The sequence below is a fragment of the Crocodylus porosus genome, unplaced genomic scaffold (genome assembly GCF_001723895.1).
Source record: "Crocodylus porosus isolate Cpor-Errol unplaced genomic scaffold, CroPor_comp1, whole genome shotgun sequence".
Lineage (NCBI taxonomy): Eukaryota > Metazoa > Chordata > Crocodylia > Crocodylidae > Crocodylus > Crocodylus porosus.
Genome location: NW_017728949.1, coordinates 62,364,257 through 62,383,462, shown reverse-complemented (window position 1 = coordinate 62,383,462; position 19,206 = coordinate 62,364,257). Strand labels below are relative to the sequence as shown.

Below are 19,206 nucleotides of genomic sequence, written 5' to 3'. Positions count from 1 at the left end.
TCCTCCCCATCAAATGGGAAGACAGCTGCACAAATGCCAGCACCCTCGCTGAAGCCAATGTTACTAGTATTGAGTCGATCTTCAAACATCACCAGATGTTTGACCAGATATTGCATGTGGGTGGATGCCCAACTCTCGACTCCCAAAGCAAGTGCTCTATTTCCAACTTAGGAACAGCCGGAGAGCTGGCAGTGGCGAGGGGAAACACTACAAGGACATGATGGAGGCATGCCTCAAGACAAAGGGTGCAAGGAGCCTCTTGAGTGGCTTTTCCATACGTGCCTGGCAAAGCAAGAGGCTGGAGGAGGGAGGACGGGTTGGCACTGAGTGCGTGTGGCCCCACCTGCCCCACTTCCTTGCATTGTCTGCAGCCCAGAAATGAAAACATGCCACCAAGAGCTAGGAGGAGCTGGCTGCCAACCGACTCTGACAGCACCACAACCTCACCCAAGCGACTGCCCAGTTTGAGGCAAAGCACCTCTCCCTCGAAGTGGAAGAGAGTGTGGAGGAAGAAGCAGGAAAGAAATCCTGGCCTCTTGCCTACCTTCCCTTGCAGAAAAAAAAAAATCTGTTTTTTGTATCTGCTTGCCCCAGGCATTTTGCAGCACTCGCTATCTCGGCCTTCTCCTTGTCCCGGCCTGCAACCTCTGTGCACGGGTCTGCGGCTGAGGCCGGGACTCTTCAGTCACCTCCAGCTCATCCTGGCGTCAAGGGCTTGTTTTTGCCAAACCTACGGCACCCTGAAAGATGCTTGAGGCACCCTGGGGTGCTGCAGCACCCTGGGCGGGCCTTGCTGGCTCCCCTGGTGCCAAGGGGCTCCTGCTTTTGAACACCCCCAGTAGCTTTTCCAAAGGCAGGCTCATTCCCCGCGGGGAGGCCTTCATCACACGCTGTAATGCCACCCGTGACTTCGCACCAGGAAGGCAAACGCACATTAAAAAACCCCAACCCAACCCTGGAGCACTGCCTCAGTCAGAGGCAACATTGCCTACTCATGCAAGGGCTGCCCCGTCTCTAGCTGCCTCCAGGGCTCGGGCGCCTCCTAAGGCTCCGGGCTGCCGCCGCTCCTCCCCGGAGAGGCCGGGCCCGGCGGGGAAATGAAACCGAAAGCGGGGACTGCGCTGCGGCCATGGCGGCGGAGGGGCCTGGCGGCCGGTTCGCGGTGGTGGTGGACGGCGCGGCGGGGCCGGCGGGGCTGACCCGGGCGCTGCGCAACAAACTGCTCCGCTACTTCCAGAGCGCGCGGCGGTCCGGCGGCGGCGAGTGCGAGCTGAGGGAGCGGCGCGGGCAGGTGCTGGTCTGCTTCGCCGACGAGCGAGGTAGGGGCCTCGTCCTGCCCCGGGTGCCGCCTCTGCTGCGCCGCCCCGCGCAGCAAGGGGGCTTTGCCCCTGGGGCGCCTCCCCGGCAGAGGCGGGGACCGGCCTGGCCGGGGCGGGGGTCCCGCACCTCCCTCGGGCCGCGCCGAGCCTCGCCCGAGGGCGCGCGGGCCGCCGGCTCCCGGCAACGGCGGCGTCGTTCTTAAAGTCTGTGCTTCGTGTGAAACCCGCGTTAGTTCTCCGTCAGGTATTCGTATTTATATATACACACGCGCACCCACATACGGTGTATATACCCGGGGCGGGCAGTTATTTCGGCTGGACGGCCGCTTACTGAGTTTGACAGACAGCCAGGGGCAGATAAATACAGGCGTACCTCGGAGATACTGCGGGTTCGGTTCCAGGCCACCGCAATACAGCGAGTCACACGAATTTTTTGGTTTCCCAGTGCATATAAGAGTTATGTTTACACTATACTGTAGTCTATTAAGTGTGCAATAGCATTATGTCTAAAAAAACAACGTACATACCTTAATTAAAAAATACTTTATTGCTAAAAAATGCGAGGTGAGCAAATGCTGTTGGACAAATGGCTCCGATAGACTTGCTCGAGGCAGGGTTGCCACAAACCTTAATTTGTAAAAAAACGCAATATCTGCGAAGCGCAATAAAGCGAAGCTCAATAAAACGAGGTATGCCTGTATTAATTTACTAAATTTTTTAGGGGCCCCATGGGCCAGATAGAGGGGTCTGGCTGGCCGCATCCAGCCCCCAGGCCGCATTTTGCCCACCCGTGGTATATATATACACACCAACTGCTGAAACTTCCTCAGCCTGATGAAGGATTTTGAACCCAAAAGCTTGCTTAGATTTTTTTTTTTCCCAGCTACTTAAGTTGGTCTGATAAAAGATATCAGATTCACCCAAATAACCTTGTGTGTGTGTGTGTGTGTGTGTGTAATACACAGATAAAAATATATACATACACATGTGTGTATGTGTGTGTATGTGTATATATACACACACGTGTGTATGTGTGTGTATGTGTATATATACACACACGTATATGTACATTATATATACATATATGTATGTGTGTATGCGTGTGTGTATATACACACATACATGTATGTACATAAATATATATACATACACACACACGTATGTGTGTGCACACGCACACATATATATAATGAAAGAGCTAAAGTTTTCACATTCCCAAAGTGCAGACCTTAAGAACAACGCCAAAAAACCGTGAGAGTCGGCAATACTGCCCTTGTCCCTCATGTATGATCTTGGCTATGAGATCACGTCAGCACGTGCATCCTACCTTGCGTTGCTCATGTGAGGCCCTGCAGAGTTTGACCTTTCCCATCTACATGAGACCAAAAAGTGCCACATGGAGGGACGTGCCCAAGCCTGGCCTGCGACTGAGTCTTCCTCACTGAGCCACGTTCTGAGGTTGATATTGCTAACTGGAAGTGCCGAGGACGTGGGGGCTGAAGGGCCCTGGTAAGACAGCTCTAACCTGAAATGTATAAAACTTTCCACATGGCCATCATCTTAGGCCCCACCCTGGCAAAAATAGAAGTCCAAGCCAATGCTACTACCGGCACTGGGATGACAGTCAGAGACGCCAGGCGTGACCAATTAGGTCTGTGCCAGAGTGGAACAAGGCGCTAGCGTTTTGCTAGCGTTTCTTCTGCTGTTCATGAAATACTGTCAAGTATCTGGAGGAAAAGCTAACGGTGACTGGTGAGGGTGAAGCAATGAGAAGGCCAAGGCACCAAGTGCTGCAAAATGCCCAGGGCAAGCAAATTTAAAAAAGAGAGAGGGGTTTTTTTTCGGTAATCTTAAATCAGTAGTGTTGCCAACTCATGATTTTTGGGCTTTGGTCTTAAAGTCTATGCTTCAGGAAAACTTAGCTCTAAATATTCTTTTAAATATCTGTGAAAGAAGGAGCTGAGTTTTTCACGTTCCCAAAGCGCAGACTTTAAGAGCAACACCCAAAATCATGAGAGTTGGCAACGCTGTCAGTAGGTCGCAAACTGCTAAACAGAAAAAGGATTCTGTAGTTGGCAGGGTCCCTCGGGCTGTTGTGTAGTGCAGAGCTGCTTTGGGCTCTTAAGGCCTGTACGTTACCCCATGATGGCTTCATTATGGGTGCCTTTTTTTTTGCTCGCCTGTATAATAATTTATGAAAGGTAGATGGAGCCTCTGGACCTGCCTTATGTAAGGGCAGCAGGTAAATTGCCCAGCTCCAAGAGGAGCCCTGGAGAGGAGCTGTGACCTGGAGACTGCGGGGAGTAAGTAATGGCAGCTCACCTGTCTTTTTAGATCATGTGTGTGCAAGTGAAGTGGCTGGAGCCAGTTCAGTCCCCCCAACTCTGCCTTTCTCCAGCACTTCCTGTGCACGTACAGCATGTGAGGTGGTGGAGGACTAGCCTCGCACAATCTGCTCTCCCCAGCACCTTACTCCCACCCCAGACAGACTCCCTAGAGGTGTGGGAATGAACCTTGCACCTTGCACCTCCTTGCTTGCCTGCATCGCCACTCCAGGGTCAGTGTTTTCTGACCCCAAGGTCAGTAAAGCTCTTGCAGTGATCCTTTTGCTGTTTATTCAGTATTTGTACCCGTTAATGATGGATTTATATTTCCTAAATAGAAAAACAGGCATTTTATATGGGCCTGCTTTTACCTACCTGATGCATCATCTTCAGCAGATCCCTGATGTCCTGATGCTCAATCCCTATGCTCTTCTGTGGTCGTAAATCAGCTCCAAAGGCCTTGTCTGTGCTACCATCCTGCTAACTATAAAACTTTATTTCTGAGTAGACCTTAAAAAAGAAACAGTGAACTAACACAGGAAAATAAACCTGAAACCAAAAATACCCATTAGATGGAGCTAGAGTTCCAAAAACACTAGCAGGAAGTAAATGGATTATAGTTTTATGTGAAAGGCAAGGATTTCTTAGGGTGTATCTTTTATTGGACCAGCTAGCTAGTTGGGATAGAGTTAGACTTACGTTAGAGTTATGGTTTCATGGCATTACTGGTTTTTGATATCAGGGATAGAATAATCCATGCCCAGACTGATGTCATGAGATATATTTTGTAGGCCTGTGCAAGTAGACAGCTATTCGATCTGGCTTCATCTAGCCACTTCGGATGCCAGGGATCCAATCCGGAGCTCTGGACCGGGTTCCTGCTTCGATTCGGCTGAAGCGGCTCCGAACCTTTGGAGCCACCTCAGAGTGGCCATAGGATATAATGGGGGATCAATGGAATATCTGTAACTTTGTTGTTTTTTCTCTGATTTGGGTGAAATGTGCAGGTGGTGGCCCCTGCTGAGGTCACGAAGCATGCCAAGTTTCAAGAAGATAGGTGCAGGGGTTTGGAGGGAATTGCACCTCAAGCTGCTGACAGGCAGAACTTGTGACATAGATGACCCTGTGTGTGTTAAGGTTCAGTGGGCTGAAGACTGTAGGGGTGGTGGCCCCTGCTGAGGCCACAAAGCCTGCCAGCTGTCAAGGAGATGGGTGCAGGGGGACTCTGGCTTCTGGGGCCCTGCACCTCTGGCTGCTAATAGGCAAAACTCATGATGTGAGTGGGTAACAGTGTGTGCGTGTTAAGGTGTGCCCTTCCTGGTGCTGGGGCCTCTGCACAACACGACAGTGTGCCCCAGTGAGGCCTCCTCCTCCCCTACAGCTCAGGCTAACACCAGCAGCAGCAGCAACAGCAGTAGCAGCAGCATCAAAGGTACCCACATAGAACTGTCACAGAGCCTGTCATTTTATAAAGGAATTGACAGCAAGAAGTAAAGGTGTTGTTTTGTGTTGGACATATGATGTTACTCGTGGTGTGTCATAGCTTATCTTGTGTTTTTATGTCTATATGTTTATTATGGGAAAAAAAGTGCTTAAAAATGTATCTTTGGAAACTTTAGGGTTGAAAACCCCCTTGTCAGGCTGAGGAAGTACCTGCAGGTGGTCCTGGATGGAAGGAATAGTAAAGAAACCAGAGGCTGGCATGCAATGCAGGCAAGAAAGCCAGTCAGTAAAAATGGAAATGAAGGCGTCAGGGGGTGAGGGACAGGCTGGGAGGTGGGGCGGGGAAGTGGGATGTAGCAGCGCAGGTAAAAGTGCAGAGGTGCCTGGGGTGTCAGATGTCCAGCTGGTCGCAGTGTGCCAGACCTCCACTGTCTATATCGAGTCCATGAGTTTCTGTACCTACTACCTAGGAGGCTGATGAAGTGCAGTTCACTGTATAAGGACTTGATTGGGTCCCATTTGGCTTTACTTGGCAAACGGAGGCATAGAAAGTAATGGCCTGATCTGATTAAACAAAGTGCAGCTTGTGTCATGATTTTAAAAAGTTTTTTTTCTAATGACTAGCCTTTTGTTCCTATAATTTTTACAGCATTTTGTGGGAAGGAGCATGTGGGTTAGTTTTAGAGCACAGCAGTGCAACATACACACAGAGATGCATATCCCTTATACAGAGATTATAACTGTGTTTTGTTATTTGTATTTTAGTGAGGCAACAAGTTCTTCAAAGAAAGACCCATGAGCTTGACTTGGGAGAGGAAGGAAAATTAACACTCATTGTCAAGCAGCCTGAAGCACCGAGTGCTACTCAAGAGGATGTGTCTTGGAAAGAAGGCGGTCGTGAACAGGTAAAGTAGTATAATCCTAACCCAGCAAAGCTCTGAAATAAGAGGAAGAGTGTGAGGCCGTTTATTAATATTCTCCTACCATTTTTAATTTTAGGCTTTAGAGTCAGCAAGCAGATCCCCAGAGCAAGGTAAGGTACCATTCATAATACCATCTAGAAAAGAAAAAAATGAGTCTCTATAAAATGAAAATATTGGAGCTAGAGATAACAATCATCCTTCAATAATGACCTTTAATTCTGCAGGGCAGGGATGTCAAACTCATTGTGCTCAGATCTGTATCAGCTGATATGCCTCCTTAAAAATTGGCTATCAGTATTGGCCCCCAAAATCTCTATCGGTGCATCCCTATTCCAAAGGAATCTTGGCGTAAAAACAGTAGATAGAGAAGACCAGCATCAAATGTGAGGCATCTTTATACTCCTTGCAGTTTCAAGGTGTCATTTCCTGCTTCTGTGGCATGGTGGCATTGATATCCCTGTATTCAGGTTGGTTGTACCTTCACAAATTGTTATGCTAGGTTAAAAAAGCACAGTGAAAAATCCTGTTACCTGCAAAATACAAAACCACAAAGGGACTTCAGCAAGGCCTTTGACACTGTCTCTCACCCCATCCTCATTAAAAAACGAGGTGACTGTGGCATTGATACCTATACAATCAGATGGATTGCAGATTGGCTGAAGGGTTGCACTCAGAGGATGGTGGTGGACGGGTCATATTCGACCTCGGGAGAAGTGGGCAGCGGAGTCCCCCAGGGCTCGGTCCTTGGGCCCGCACTATTCAATTTCTTTATCAGCGATTTGGACGATGGGGTGAAAAGCAACCTGTTTAAATTTGCTGATGATACCAACATTTGGGGTGAGGTGAGCACACTAATAGGGAGGGAAAGATTGCAGTAAGACCTGGATAGGTTACAGGGGTGAGCTAACAAAAACAGGATGCCCTTCAATACTGACAAGTGCAGGGTGCTGCACTTGGGCAGTAGTAACCAGCAGCACATTTATAAGATGGGAAACTGCCTTCTTGAGAGCATGGAGGCAGAAAGGGATCTTGGAGTCATTATCGACTCCAAGATGAATGTGGGCCGACAATGCAAGGTCACGGTTGGCAGGGCTAAGCACACCTTGTCATGCACCCACAGATGTATCTCAAGTAGGGCCAAGGAGGTGATCCTCCCCCTCTACGCAACACTGGTCAGGCCACAGCTGGAGTACTATGTCCAGTTCTGGGCACCCCACTTCAGGAGGGATGTGGACAGCATTGAGAGGGTCCAGAGGAGGGCCACCCGCATGATCTGGGGCAAAAGGGCAGACCCTATAGTGAGAGACTGCAGGACCTGAACCTGTTCAGCCTTCACAAGAGAAGGCTGAGGGGGACCTGGTGACCGTCTGTAAACTCACTAGGGGGGACCAGAAGCGTTTGGGAGAGACCTTGTTTCCCCTAGCATCCTCTGGCATAACAAGGAATAACGGCCACAAGTTGTTGGAGAGGAGGTTTAGATTAGACATCCATAAGAACTACTTCACGGTCAGGGCGGCTAGGATCTGGAACCAACTTCCAAGGGAAGTGGTGCTGGCTCCTGCCCTGGGGGTCTTTAAGAAGAGGCCTGATGCCTACCTAGCTGGAGTCATTTGAGCCCAGTTTTTCTCCTGCCCAGGCAGGGGGTCGGACTTGAAGATCTACAAGGTCCCTTCCAACCCGATTTCTGTGATTCTATGGTTACATGACAATGGTTATTATGAAAAATTATATCAACAGAAATTCATAACTTTACTGGACAGTGACAGATCTGGATTTAAGACTCACAGTATGGCTCATTACAGTTTAAAACATCCTCGTATGGCTCATTACAGTTTAACACATACTTCTACTAATTGTCTGAGGTTCTCCCAGCTAATGAACCAGTTGGCCACTGTTAGGGTCTTCTGTTTGGCTGCCGGGGAGAGCAGCCTCCCCATTGAGTTTGACCCATGGCAGTAGACTGCTGGTCAGCTAACAGTTCTGGCCGTAGGTCAGCTGTGATTAGCCTCTCTGATGTGCAGGGATCCAGGTTTTCTGTTTCCTGTGGAAAAACGGGGAAAAAAGGCAAATTTTCCCTTTAAGTGAGAAAAACACCGATTTTTCATTTTAATGGAGAACCACGTGGATTTTCCACTTTTGCAAGGAGCAGTCTGCATGCAGGCAGAGTTCCAGCCTGCAGCGGGCCTGGGGGGAGTGGGAGAAGGGTGGTCAAGCATAGGGGTGCCATGTGCATGTGCACACTCACAGTGGCACGTGGCCTCCAGGCAGGCTGGAGAGGAACTTCTGCAGGTAAGCTTGGCACAGGGATGGGAATTGCCATCCCCATGAGAGACAGAGGGAGTTGGGCAGGACTGGGGCTGCTGCCCAGCCCAGACAGTGCATGAGGCTTGCAGCTTAGAGCCGGAACGTGCAGCTGCAGGATCCGGGCAGAAAGTGGGACAGGGCCATGGGTGGTTCATCCGGGGGAGTAGGGGGGCTCACTCCCCACTGCTGAATGCACTCCTGGTGGGGGCATGCGGGACATGTGCCCCTGCAAGCCTTGCGCTGCCTTGGCAAAGTGCCCCCTGCCCACCCAACAGCAGCAGGGGCAGCAGTGCACAGTTGTGCACCTCTCTGTTGCTGAGTGGGCAAGGGGAACCTCACCATGGTGGTACAGGGCTCCCCTGCCCAGCCTTGCTCTGCCCTGACACACTAGGTCCCATTTGGGCTGCAGAGGCCCCAGGGAGAGCAGCAGGGTGGGGAGCCTGAGCCCATGACAGGCAGTCTGCACCCTCAACATGGGTTCTGTTCCTGCTGGGCTGCCCACTGGGGAGACACCATGGTCCACCCTGCTCTGCTGCAGCAGCTGTTGTGTGCTGCGGGCAGCAGCTGGGACCCACGAGCTGCGGCAGGGGGCAGGGAGCTGCAAACCCAGGTCCCTGGCTCCTTTAGCCCTGGCAGCTGGGGCCCCCACCACCAGGTCTGGGAGGGGTGGGCAGCTGTGGGTGGGGAGTGAGGGGTACCAGCAGGGCTGGGAGGTGGTGGCTTGGGGGTGAGGGACCTGGACCTGTGTCTTGATGAGTAAAGGGGACAGGAGGAGCTTTGATTTTCCATGATAAAAAGCCCCAAATCAAATACCGAAATTTATAGATACTTAGAATTTATTTTATTGTAGTAATGGGTAGTGGTAGGTTCTGGTAGACACCCAAATGGCTTTAAATTGCTTTATTATACTGATGGGCACTGGTAGGCTCCCAAATTGCTTTAAAGTTGTAACTATATCAATAAAACATCCCATAGGCAACCGGTAGCACTTTAATTGGGGGGGGGGCACATGCCCCGCCCCCCAGCAACCAGTCAGGGACTCGGGTGGGGTCCCCCCCTGCACCAGCCAGGAAGTGGCCATGGCGCTTCCACTCCCAGCCAGCGGGGCACCGGCACTCCCACCTGCCCCGCCGCCTGTCGCCTAACCAGGGAACACTGGCTGTCAGGGGGTGCACCAGTGCTCTCAGGGGGTGTACATGAACCTCCTACACATCTCCACTGAAACACTGTGTTCAACTGATTTCTGTATATATAGTGGATTTTTTATATATATATATATATATATATATATAATCGCAGATTTGTGGGGTTTTAATCAGAGACTTTGCTGTTTTGATCAGAGAATTTGCATTTTTTAAACAGAGAACACCAAGAACCCTGCTGATCTGGTGCTCTCTGGTTTTCTTGTTCTGACCCTACTCAGCACTATTTCTGGACTCTGGCTTTTCGGAAATCCCCCTTGTATATTGTAACTCTGGCTCTGACTCTAAAACTTGACATGGCCTGTGACCTGGACTCTGCCCTTGGATTTGGTCATTTGATCCCTGACTGTAGAACCCTGATTTAGCCTGTAAATTGGACTCTGTCACTGGGTTGTTCCCTTGGATCTGGTAACTTGGATCCTAGCTCCTGCCTTTCCCCAGTGGCCCCCCAGCCTGTAGGCGAGAGCACGCGTGATCCAGTTCTTACAGTTCTAGCTCAGAACTCCAAAAGATTGCCAGGTGCTGGACTAGAGAACAGTATGTTACACATAAAAACTAATCACCAGTGACAAGGCAATGTACAGTCTTCAGATTAAGAAGTTAGCTAATCAGGAAATCCTTTAGGTGTTTATTTTTAGAGGCACTTTTGGTTTTCCTGAAAGTAAAAGTCAGTCGTATTTCAGACAGCACAATACAGCAGTGTATAGCCTCCTCTCTATAAAAGCTCATTTAACGCTGTGTTTTGTGTATCTTCCCTGTTTCTAACAGTGCATACTAAAATTTAGCATCTACTCAATATATAAAAATCTCCAAAAATCTAAAATGATGTTTTGTGCCTCAGCACTCTTTCATCTTTGTATATCTTTTACATTTTTTCGAATGGGATATATGGGCTCTTATTCTTGCCTGTGATTTTTTTCTGTAGATGCATTTTCTTTGATGTTCTGTTTATGAAGTAACTTAAGCAAAGATTCTGACTCCATTTGGTCATTTAATGGTTCAATAAAGAGAAAAGGCAAGAAGCCTTTGAAGAGAAAGAAATGGGATGACAATTTAGAAAATAAAAAGAAACAGACAAAATAATACTGAGTTTGCTCACATTTATTTGTCTAATGAAATATCATATTTTCTTGGATACTTCATGCCTGTAAATAAGTCATGCACCTTGCTTTAGAGAAGGGAGATTGAAAGGAAAAATGGTTTTGCAGAGTTACAGCTGCATACAGCAGGGACAGAGCCTAATCTTTAGGTTCTCTTACATTCTCTTTCCTGCTCTGGTAAAAGCTACATTTTAAAACCCTTTTATAGCAAATTGACAGAACTTCTTGGCTATTCACCAAAAGCTGAAACTGTTAACTGCTGCTAAAGACTAGATTCCATAGGCCGAGCTAGGATTTTGGAAAGAGCTAATGATAGTTGACAAAGCTGTGAAATGGGAAAAGAGAGACCAGGGCCAGCAAAATTCTTTACCAAAAGTGATGGGGAAAGGATAGCTTGATTAGAAGAACATCAAGATCATTAAAAAGGAGAGATCATTTCTACCTGTTGTGACGAACAATTAGCAAGAGATTCTAATAAGCGATAGACTCAATTGACTCCCTCAGTGGTGCTGAATAGAAATGCCACTGCTGCTATTCTAAGCCAAAAATAAGCTTCCCTGCTTAAAACACATGCCTCAGTTTTGGAAAGCTGTTTTTTGGGGAAAGCGGGGTGTGTGGTACACTAGTAAATATGGTATACTGATTGTGTACAGGTATGCAACACAGATTTGTTTGTATTTCTCTCAAATTAGATGGACAAAGAAAGGAAGATCCAGTACAGCATAGCACACTCCAGGAGAAAGTTATCAATGTGGGGAACATTCAGAAACACTTTGAAACAACTTCATCTCAGGTTGTACTTGAAAATGTAAAAGCATCTATCACGCAACATATGCTAATTTTGGTGTTGGAGACTATCAGCGGCTTAGGAGACCATGACTTCAGCGTGGAAAGGATACCTGAAATAGATGTTGTCATAGTTACCTTCGTAAAAAGTATTGGTAAGACAAAACACATGTTGACAGTTATTTTCACATATATGTTTCAAAAGGTAGCTTTAACAGTTTCAATCAGTCCCACCAAATAAATTTTGAATACTGAATTAGGATTTAAATTGACTGCAGTCCCAGGAGAGAGATAGATGTAGGTCATATTGTGGGTAGCTCCCTTTAGAAATCTGCTTGGTGTGTATGTGAGTCAACAAGATAGTCAACATTTTAGACTGTAGAAAGAATGTGATGGAAAAGAAAACAGAAAACATTATTCTCCGTGCTTTTTAAAATGATGGTGACTTCACTTTGAATACCGTGTCTATTCTAGTCACCCCATCTTAAAGGCAAATATAAGTGGGTCAGTTCCAGTGGTGGATTTTTAAAATTATGATGGTGGGTCTATAAAAAGACTTCAAGATAACAAAAGATTAAGATGATTAGAAGCACATTGTTTAAAACAGAAGGTATGTATAAGAGGAATTGAGTCAGAAAGAGTGCAAATATAGAAAATAAATGTTTTTTTAATCCATTTATCTTCTCCTTACCTATTTATCTTTGATTATGTTACAAGAATGAAGGGTCAGCCAGCAAAAACAACAAGAAATATGTTGTTATACAATGCATAACTAGCTAAGGAACTCACTGTTACAAAACTTGTGCAATTAACACTAGGAAATGTCCCCATCATGGAAAATGGTTTCACTGAATTCATACATCGAACCAAACCACTTCCAGGAGCATTCTAGAAATCATACTTGAGCATTACAATAGTGCCATAAAAATGTTCAGTTATTAACTTTTCTGCTTTCAGAAATCATGGCATTTGTGGATAAATGTACCCAACACAAGAGGATCCGGGAATTAAACATAACTGTCAGGTCTCTTGAATTGACACGGAGCATCAAGGCTGAAAATGTGCCACCTACCGTTTCTAAAGCTTATCTCACAGTCTACTTTGAAAGCCCAAAGAGTGGAGGGGGGCCGGTATCAGATGTTCAGCAGTTACCTGAGGAGAATTCAGCTATCATTACTTTTTGTGATCATAAAGGTAATACTGTCTCTATTATCTGCAGAACTTATTCTTACTAACAAATGAACACGATACTCTAAAAAGATGGTTAACTGTCGTAGTGGGTTGGAAGTAGGTTCCTGTACTTGGAAACCTTGATTTGGTATCACAGAATCAGGGTACCTAGCCCAAGTTCCAGCAGATGCTCAGTGGTTTCCAGGAACTGCAGTACAACCTCCACTCAACATTGGCCACACTACGACTTAGAGAGCTTCATTATCTCTCAGGATTTGGCTGCATTGCTTGCCATCATATGCAACTCTGACCAGAGCTGCTCGCGGCGGGATGGCAGCACCCATGCAAGCTATAAGCACCCCAGGTCCCCTACCTGCTGTCATCACCGCCAACAGTGGTGGGGGATGTGTTGGGGGGTCCCCACATCCACATCCACACACTGCCCACCTAAGCTCCGTACTCCCGCCACCCCCCTGGATGTGAGCCAGCCCCAAGCCCATGCTCCCTGCCCCTGCCCAACTGCTGCTCCCTGTCCCCTGCCATAGCTCCCCCCATGCCTGCTGCTTCTGTACCTCCTGCCTGGAGTGAGCGCTGCAGCAGGGAGAAATGGTGCCGCTGGACGTCAGGGAAGCTAAGCTGGTCCCCACATCGGCTGTGGCAGTGGAAACAACAGCCCCACTCGGAAGCTGCATGCTGGCTGGGTCAGATCCTTCTGCGCATGAGGGTAGGAGTGAGGCGCAGTGGCTGGGCAGCATGCACTTAAATGGTGGGCACCTGCAGACCAAATTAAATTGCCTGATGGGCTGGATTTGGCCCACAGACTGGATTTTGTGCACCTGGTTTAAACGCACATGTAGATGGTGATGTCTGGTTTAGTTAACTCTGACTCAAGTTGTGCCATAGTTTATTCTGTTGCATTTATTACACATGTAGACACACCCAACAGGTAGCAATCTTTCCTTTGTGTCATGAAACCAATGCCTCATCATGGTATTAGGGCCACCTCCATTAAAGAACTTCATATATTAAGAGTCTTAGGCTTTCAGAATATTTTTTTTATTTTGATTGAAGGCCTCTGCTAGGGGATTGATTTTTTTTTTTCTCCTAACACTTTCAGTATTTGCCTAAAATGTATAATTATGTTACACATTCATATGCATCTTGGCTCAAAGTGATGTAGGTATTGGATTCTAACTTTGTATTTTTCTCTCCAGTATTTTTCATTGTTAAGACTGCAAAAGAGCGCCCCAAAATTGACACCCCTTTTTGATGGATGCTGCATCCATAGACTGATTAATGAGAATAAGAAACATTTACTCATACTTTTGAAATGGCACTGTGTTGGGTGCATCTGTCAGTTAGGCATCATCCTAAGGCATAATTGTGAAGATGAATGTATGCATGAACATATACATCAAAACAAGGTGATAGTAGAAAACAAACAGAACATTCCTTCAGTCCCAAAACAGTGTTTAGGGAAACATAAAGCCAAAAAAATAGCCCTTCTAAAGACACAGGCATATTATTTCTTAAGTCTATGAATGTTAAATTCTGCTTAATTTATTTGAAGTGAAATTCTTTGTATATTTTAACTTTTAGATCTCAGTGCTGTGTTGGACAAGCAGCATTTCCTTGATGAAACACCAATTTCCGTGTATCCATACTACAGGTCTTTGGGTACAGCTTTATATGGGAAGGACAGACCTGTAGTAGAAATGCCAAAACCAATCACAATCGCAGTGGATCCTTACCTCTGGCAGTTTTTACAGAAATCTGACAGACTACTCCAGAAAATAAATGAGGACATGGCAAGATGCCACTGTGACCTAAAATGGCCCCAAACTGAAAGTGCCCAGCCTGAAATTACGTTGTCTCCATTAGTGGCATTGTACAAACAAAGAAGATTGATAGTTGAAGTGATCCCAACTTGGAACGAAGATGCTACCACTGCTTTTTCACGTATCATGTCACAGTACAAGGTTGCTAAGTGTCACATAAATGCACTAGTTTGGGAAGATATAAAAAAGAAAGTAATGAAGGATGGCGTTTTGACCACCGCTGATATTTCTGAGGAGATGGTGGTCATAGCAGGCCACAGGTTGACTGTGGAGGGTATGGAAAAAGAACTGAGAAAATATATGGAGAAGACTATCAAAGAAATGGAAAAAGAAAAGCAAAGTTTAGAGATAACTATTACAGTTGATCCAAAGAAGTATGCAATTTTGCGCAATTCTAAGTTCGAGGCAAGTATTTGTAAGGAATACCCATCTCTGAAGATGTCTTACAGCGCTTCAACAAAGAAAATCAGCCTGTATGGAATAGCTGCGGAAGTGTATAAGGTCAAAAGTGACATACTTGAAAAGGTGCAGGATATGGCACAGAAGCTAATTAATATTCACCCTCAGATTCTCCAGTTTCTGCAGCATGTAAATAATGAAACACTGTCGCAGAGTTTATTTGTGACAAATAAAATTAACGCCATTTATGAGCTGGAGAATGATACGGTGGTGCTAATAGGACACTCCCTGGCAAACCTGTTAGAAGCAGAAGAGAAAATGAAGACAGATTTAGACTTTAAATGTATTCCTGTGGAGGACAGAGAAGTCATCCAAAAAGTGGAATGGAAGAGACTCACAAGCTCTTTGTGTAGGAAACATAATTCTTCATGGGAGACTGTTGTAGTTGATTTCCTGATGCCTGAGGGGAGAGAGGGGCAAGTAGTTGTCGCTGGCTTCTCTAAGGCTGTCTCAGATGTCTATTTGGCACTTTCTGATTTTGTAGATAGAAGCACAAAAATAGAAAAACTAATCCAAGCTCAGTCTGTGGCAGTTGTAAAGTTCCTAGAGACGGAAAACTCGAATATTTGGCTTGACCTACAGAAAAAAAATGTGACAGTGAATTTTGGCACAAAGTCTTCACCTAAAAGTATTTCCCTGGCTGGACCAAGAGTGGATGTGATGAAAGGGGTGACTGTAGTTGAACAAATTCTATTCACGCTGCATGCAAAAGATGTGTTAATTGATAAACCAGGGGCCAAGGCATTTTTTAGAGACAAAGAATATGTGTATGTCATTGAGGCCAAACAAAAGTTTAAGTGTTTGATCCGGCTGCAAGAAGATGGAGAGCAAGAATCTGGTGCAGTTGGCAGTTTTAAGACAGGACTGCCACTTTGGAAAACGAACCTGCCAAATGGGGTGGTGGTGGCAGTGTTTAGGGGTGACTTGTGCAGTTATCCTGTTGATGTTGTGGTGAATGCCTCAAATGAAGACTTAAAGCACCTTGGTGGCCTTGCCGGGGCACTTTTAGCAGCTGCAGGCCCAGAACTCCAGACAGAGTGTGACCACTTTGTGAGACAGCACGGGCGTTTGCAGCCTGGGTGTGCGGTGATTACAGGGGCTGGGGAACTCCCTTGCAAACAGGTGGTGCATGCTGTTGGGCCCAGGTGGGTGCAGGGTGAAGCAGAAAAGTGCATGCGCCTGTTAAAAAAAGCCGTTAAGGAAAGTCTAAGACTGGCTGAAACCTACAATCATCGCTCCATAGCAATTCCTGCAATCAGCTCAGGAATTTTTGGATTCCCATTAGAAAGGTGCGTACATTCAATTGCAACGTCCATCAAGGACTTCTTGGAAGAGTCTGTCGGGGACAGCTCGCTGAAGGAGATTCACCTTGTAGACTCCTCGGAGAAAACAGGTCAGGCTCTCACTAATGCTTTCAAAGAAGTGTTCAGCAATAAATCACCCCACCCCAATTTACGTGCCCCTTCCAAAACAAGCCAACCACCCAGAGAAAGCAGAAATATTCAAAGCAGAGAGGATCACCGTAGGGTCAAAACAAATGAAGGTCTGAACATCATCCTGGAGGAAAGGGACATTCAGGATGCTACAGTAAGTGTTTTCGTTTTCTAGACATCATTTAATTTTATGAGAAGTGTTGTTTTTCTTTCTAGACTTAAACAGAAAATTAGAAAGCAGTAGTCTGATTTCGGAACTGAGTCTTTCATAATGATGCATACGCATTGTGCTAATTAAATAGGTAAACAGAGAGACAAGTCACAAAGTTCATGGCACAATCTGAATCCTTGTTCAAGCGGGTTTGGATTGTACCTTTCATTTAATTCCCAATAAAGAAAAGCTCACGTACAAACTGCTCCCAGTTTCCAGGTTCCAAATGTAACTACCACAGATGTCAGGATGTTTGAATCTAGATTCATGAACCACCATTCATTCCCTTTGTTCCTACTACCAAGTCTTATGTGGGCTGTGAGCAGTTTCTTTCCTCTCTCATCGCGCTGATCTGTGAGGTATCCAGCTTGTAGGATTTACCATTCTTTGAAAAAGCAGCACCTGAACTAGGTGCTTGTTTTGTCTTTGCTGAAAATAAGAGCTGATGACATCTTTGTTTCCACCACGCTCCGCATATCTAGAGGACATCAGTCTGGTTTAGCTGGACTAACATTGTCTAATTCAGTGTGACTCCACTTACTGCTTAGTCTGTGTTTTTCTCCTTCAAGATTTTGGGGGGTGTTTAGTGCTTAAAGCGCTCATAGTTTTTAGTATATTTCAGTGGTCCCTAATTTTTTTTTTTCTTGACTGTTGAAAGTCCTCTCAAAGACTTGCTCTGCCCCTTTATAGAGCAGGAGTATTGCTCTGGGTAGAACTGACTGCTTTTCTTGACCTTTGTGGGGCCCTGTTATTGAAGGAGACTGATCCCCCTTTAAAAATGCCTCTTCTAATATTATAAGGGAACTTAAAGAAAAAGTCTGGGTTTTTCTCTTTATTGAGTTTTCATGATGCAAAAAATCAGTTCCAGTTTCCACCATCTCCATCCTAGTTTTGTAGCTGCGATACTGCTTTTCTAAGCATCCCATCCCACCTCCACTTGGGAGAGGAAGGAAAACAGCATTAGTTATAGTTGCGTGTGACATCTCTGGGGCTGAAAGAGGACATTGCCTTTTGCTGCCACAACATTTTTTATGGCAGGACAAAACCCAAGAAAGCAGACATCTGTTTCCCTTCCCATGTGAGAAGTTAATCAGGTGCACAAGTACCTGCCTGCAACTTGTATTTGTTTCTCCGTCTTGCAGCTGCTGCTTCTGCTTAGGACCTGCTATGCAAAGGAGAAGCTGTATAGCAGCATTTCTTCCTAGAGGAAGTTAGGAAATGTTTCCAGGAATGGAGAGCATCAAAATGTGGGATAACCACAATGCCATAACTAGGGGTCCACCTAAATTGCAGAATTTCACGCCACAGCAGCGCCTTGTAATCTTGCTCTTTTTGCCATGCAAACCATGCTCCCCCTCCCCCCGCTTACCCTAACCCTAAACACCCCCCCACACCTCCTGCTGCTCAGTGGCCAAGACGCAAAAACCATGGCATACATCTTGGCCACTCAGCGGCTGGGGGAGAGGGAGGGAGGGAAGGAGGAGGGGCACGGTGAAAAGTGTGAGATTAAAGGTGCTGCTGTGCCACGAGCTTCCACCACGATTTTGGTAGGTCCCTATCCGCAACAGAGGAAATCCCCTGAGTCTGTGTCATGCAGAATCCCCATTAAGAATCAAGTTCCTTTATGTTTCATGTTGAGTGGTACTGAGATAACTTATTGGTGCCAATGAATATTTCAATTTAAAATCCTGTTATAAATATCTTTGTTTTCCTTTTGTTTCAGACGGATGTTATTGTAAGCAGCATTGGTACAGATCTGAGGCTTGGTGTGGGTCCACTTTCCAGAGCCTTGCTGAAGAAGGCTGGAGCAGCCCTCCAGCTGGAGTTTGCTGCGAAAACAGAAGGACAAGTAGCTAATATAGGGGCTGTGTTCGAAACAAAAGGATATAACCTGACCTGTGGTTTTTTGTTTCATGTTATTATGCCTACCTGGGATCAGGGGAAAGGAACTGCCTTTCAGGTAGCAAAATTTCGATAGCTTTTTATCTGACTACTGATTTTGTATAAATGTGCTTCCTAGACATGTAAACAGATTTAATGGGAATCCTGCACTAAATTTGCACGCTAGTACTTTACAGCGAGTAGGTTGCATTTATTTATTTGACATAGATTTCATAGACATTCAGGCCAGAAGGGACCTCGTAAGATCATCGGGTCCAGCCCCCTGCCCCAGGAGCAGGAAGCCATCTGGGGTCAAAGGATCCCAGCAAGATAAGCATCCAAATATTTCTTGAAAGTGTCCAGAGTAGGTGCTTGCATCACCTCTGTGGGGAGTCTATTCCAGGTCTTGGGGGCTCGGACAATAGAGAAGTTTTTCTTTATGTCCAGCCTAAAACAGTCTTGCAGGAGTTTGTGACTGTTGGACCTTGTCATCCCTTGAGGTGCTCTGGTGAACAGGGGTTCCCCCAGATCCTGATGTATGCCCCTATGTACTTATAGGCTACCGCCAAGTCACCCCTGAGCCTTGTTTTCTCCAGGCTGAAGTGTCCCATGGCTCGCAGCCTCTCTTCATAAGGCCTGTTATCCTCCCCTCTGATCATGTGCATGGCTCTCCTCTGGACTCTTTCAAGCTTCTCCACATCCTTCCTAAATTGCGGAGCCCAGAATTGGATGCAGTACTCCAGATGCGGCCTCATCAAGGCCAAGTACAGTGGGAGGATGATATCCTGGGTCTTGCTTGAGATGCATTGGTAG

At 46.4% G+C, this 19,206-nt stretch overlaps 1 protein-coding gene across 1 annotated transcript in view; it reads left to right on the top strand.

Annotated features, from left to right (window-relative positions):
• The first annotated feature begins 1,091 nt into the window (after positions 1 to 1,091).
• Positions 1,092 to 19,206, top strand: part of LOC109323082 (poly [ADP-ribose] polymerase 14-like) — a 41,726-nt gene continuing 23,611 nt past the window's right edge. Inside the window, exons 1-7 of the mRNA XM_019554487.1 lie at positions 1,092 to 1,319; positions 5,852 to 5,991; positions 6,086 to 6,119; positions 11,308 to 11,556; positions 12,359 to 12,595; positions 14,171 to 16,455; positions 18,236 to 18,472. Of these exons, the coding sequence (XP_019410032.1) occupies positions 1,130 to 1,319; positions 5,852 to 5,991; positions 6,086 to 6,119; positions 11,308 to 11,556; positions 12,359 to 12,595; positions 14,171 to 16,455; positions 18,236 to 18,472 (3,372 nt within the window). The 5' untranslated portion in view covers positions 1,092 to 1,129. The remainder of the gene's footprint in view (positions 1,320 to 5,851; positions 5,992 to 6,085; positions 6,120 to 11,307; positions 11,557 to 12,358; positions 12,596 to 14,170; positions 16,456 to 18,235; positions 18,473 to 19,206) is intronic.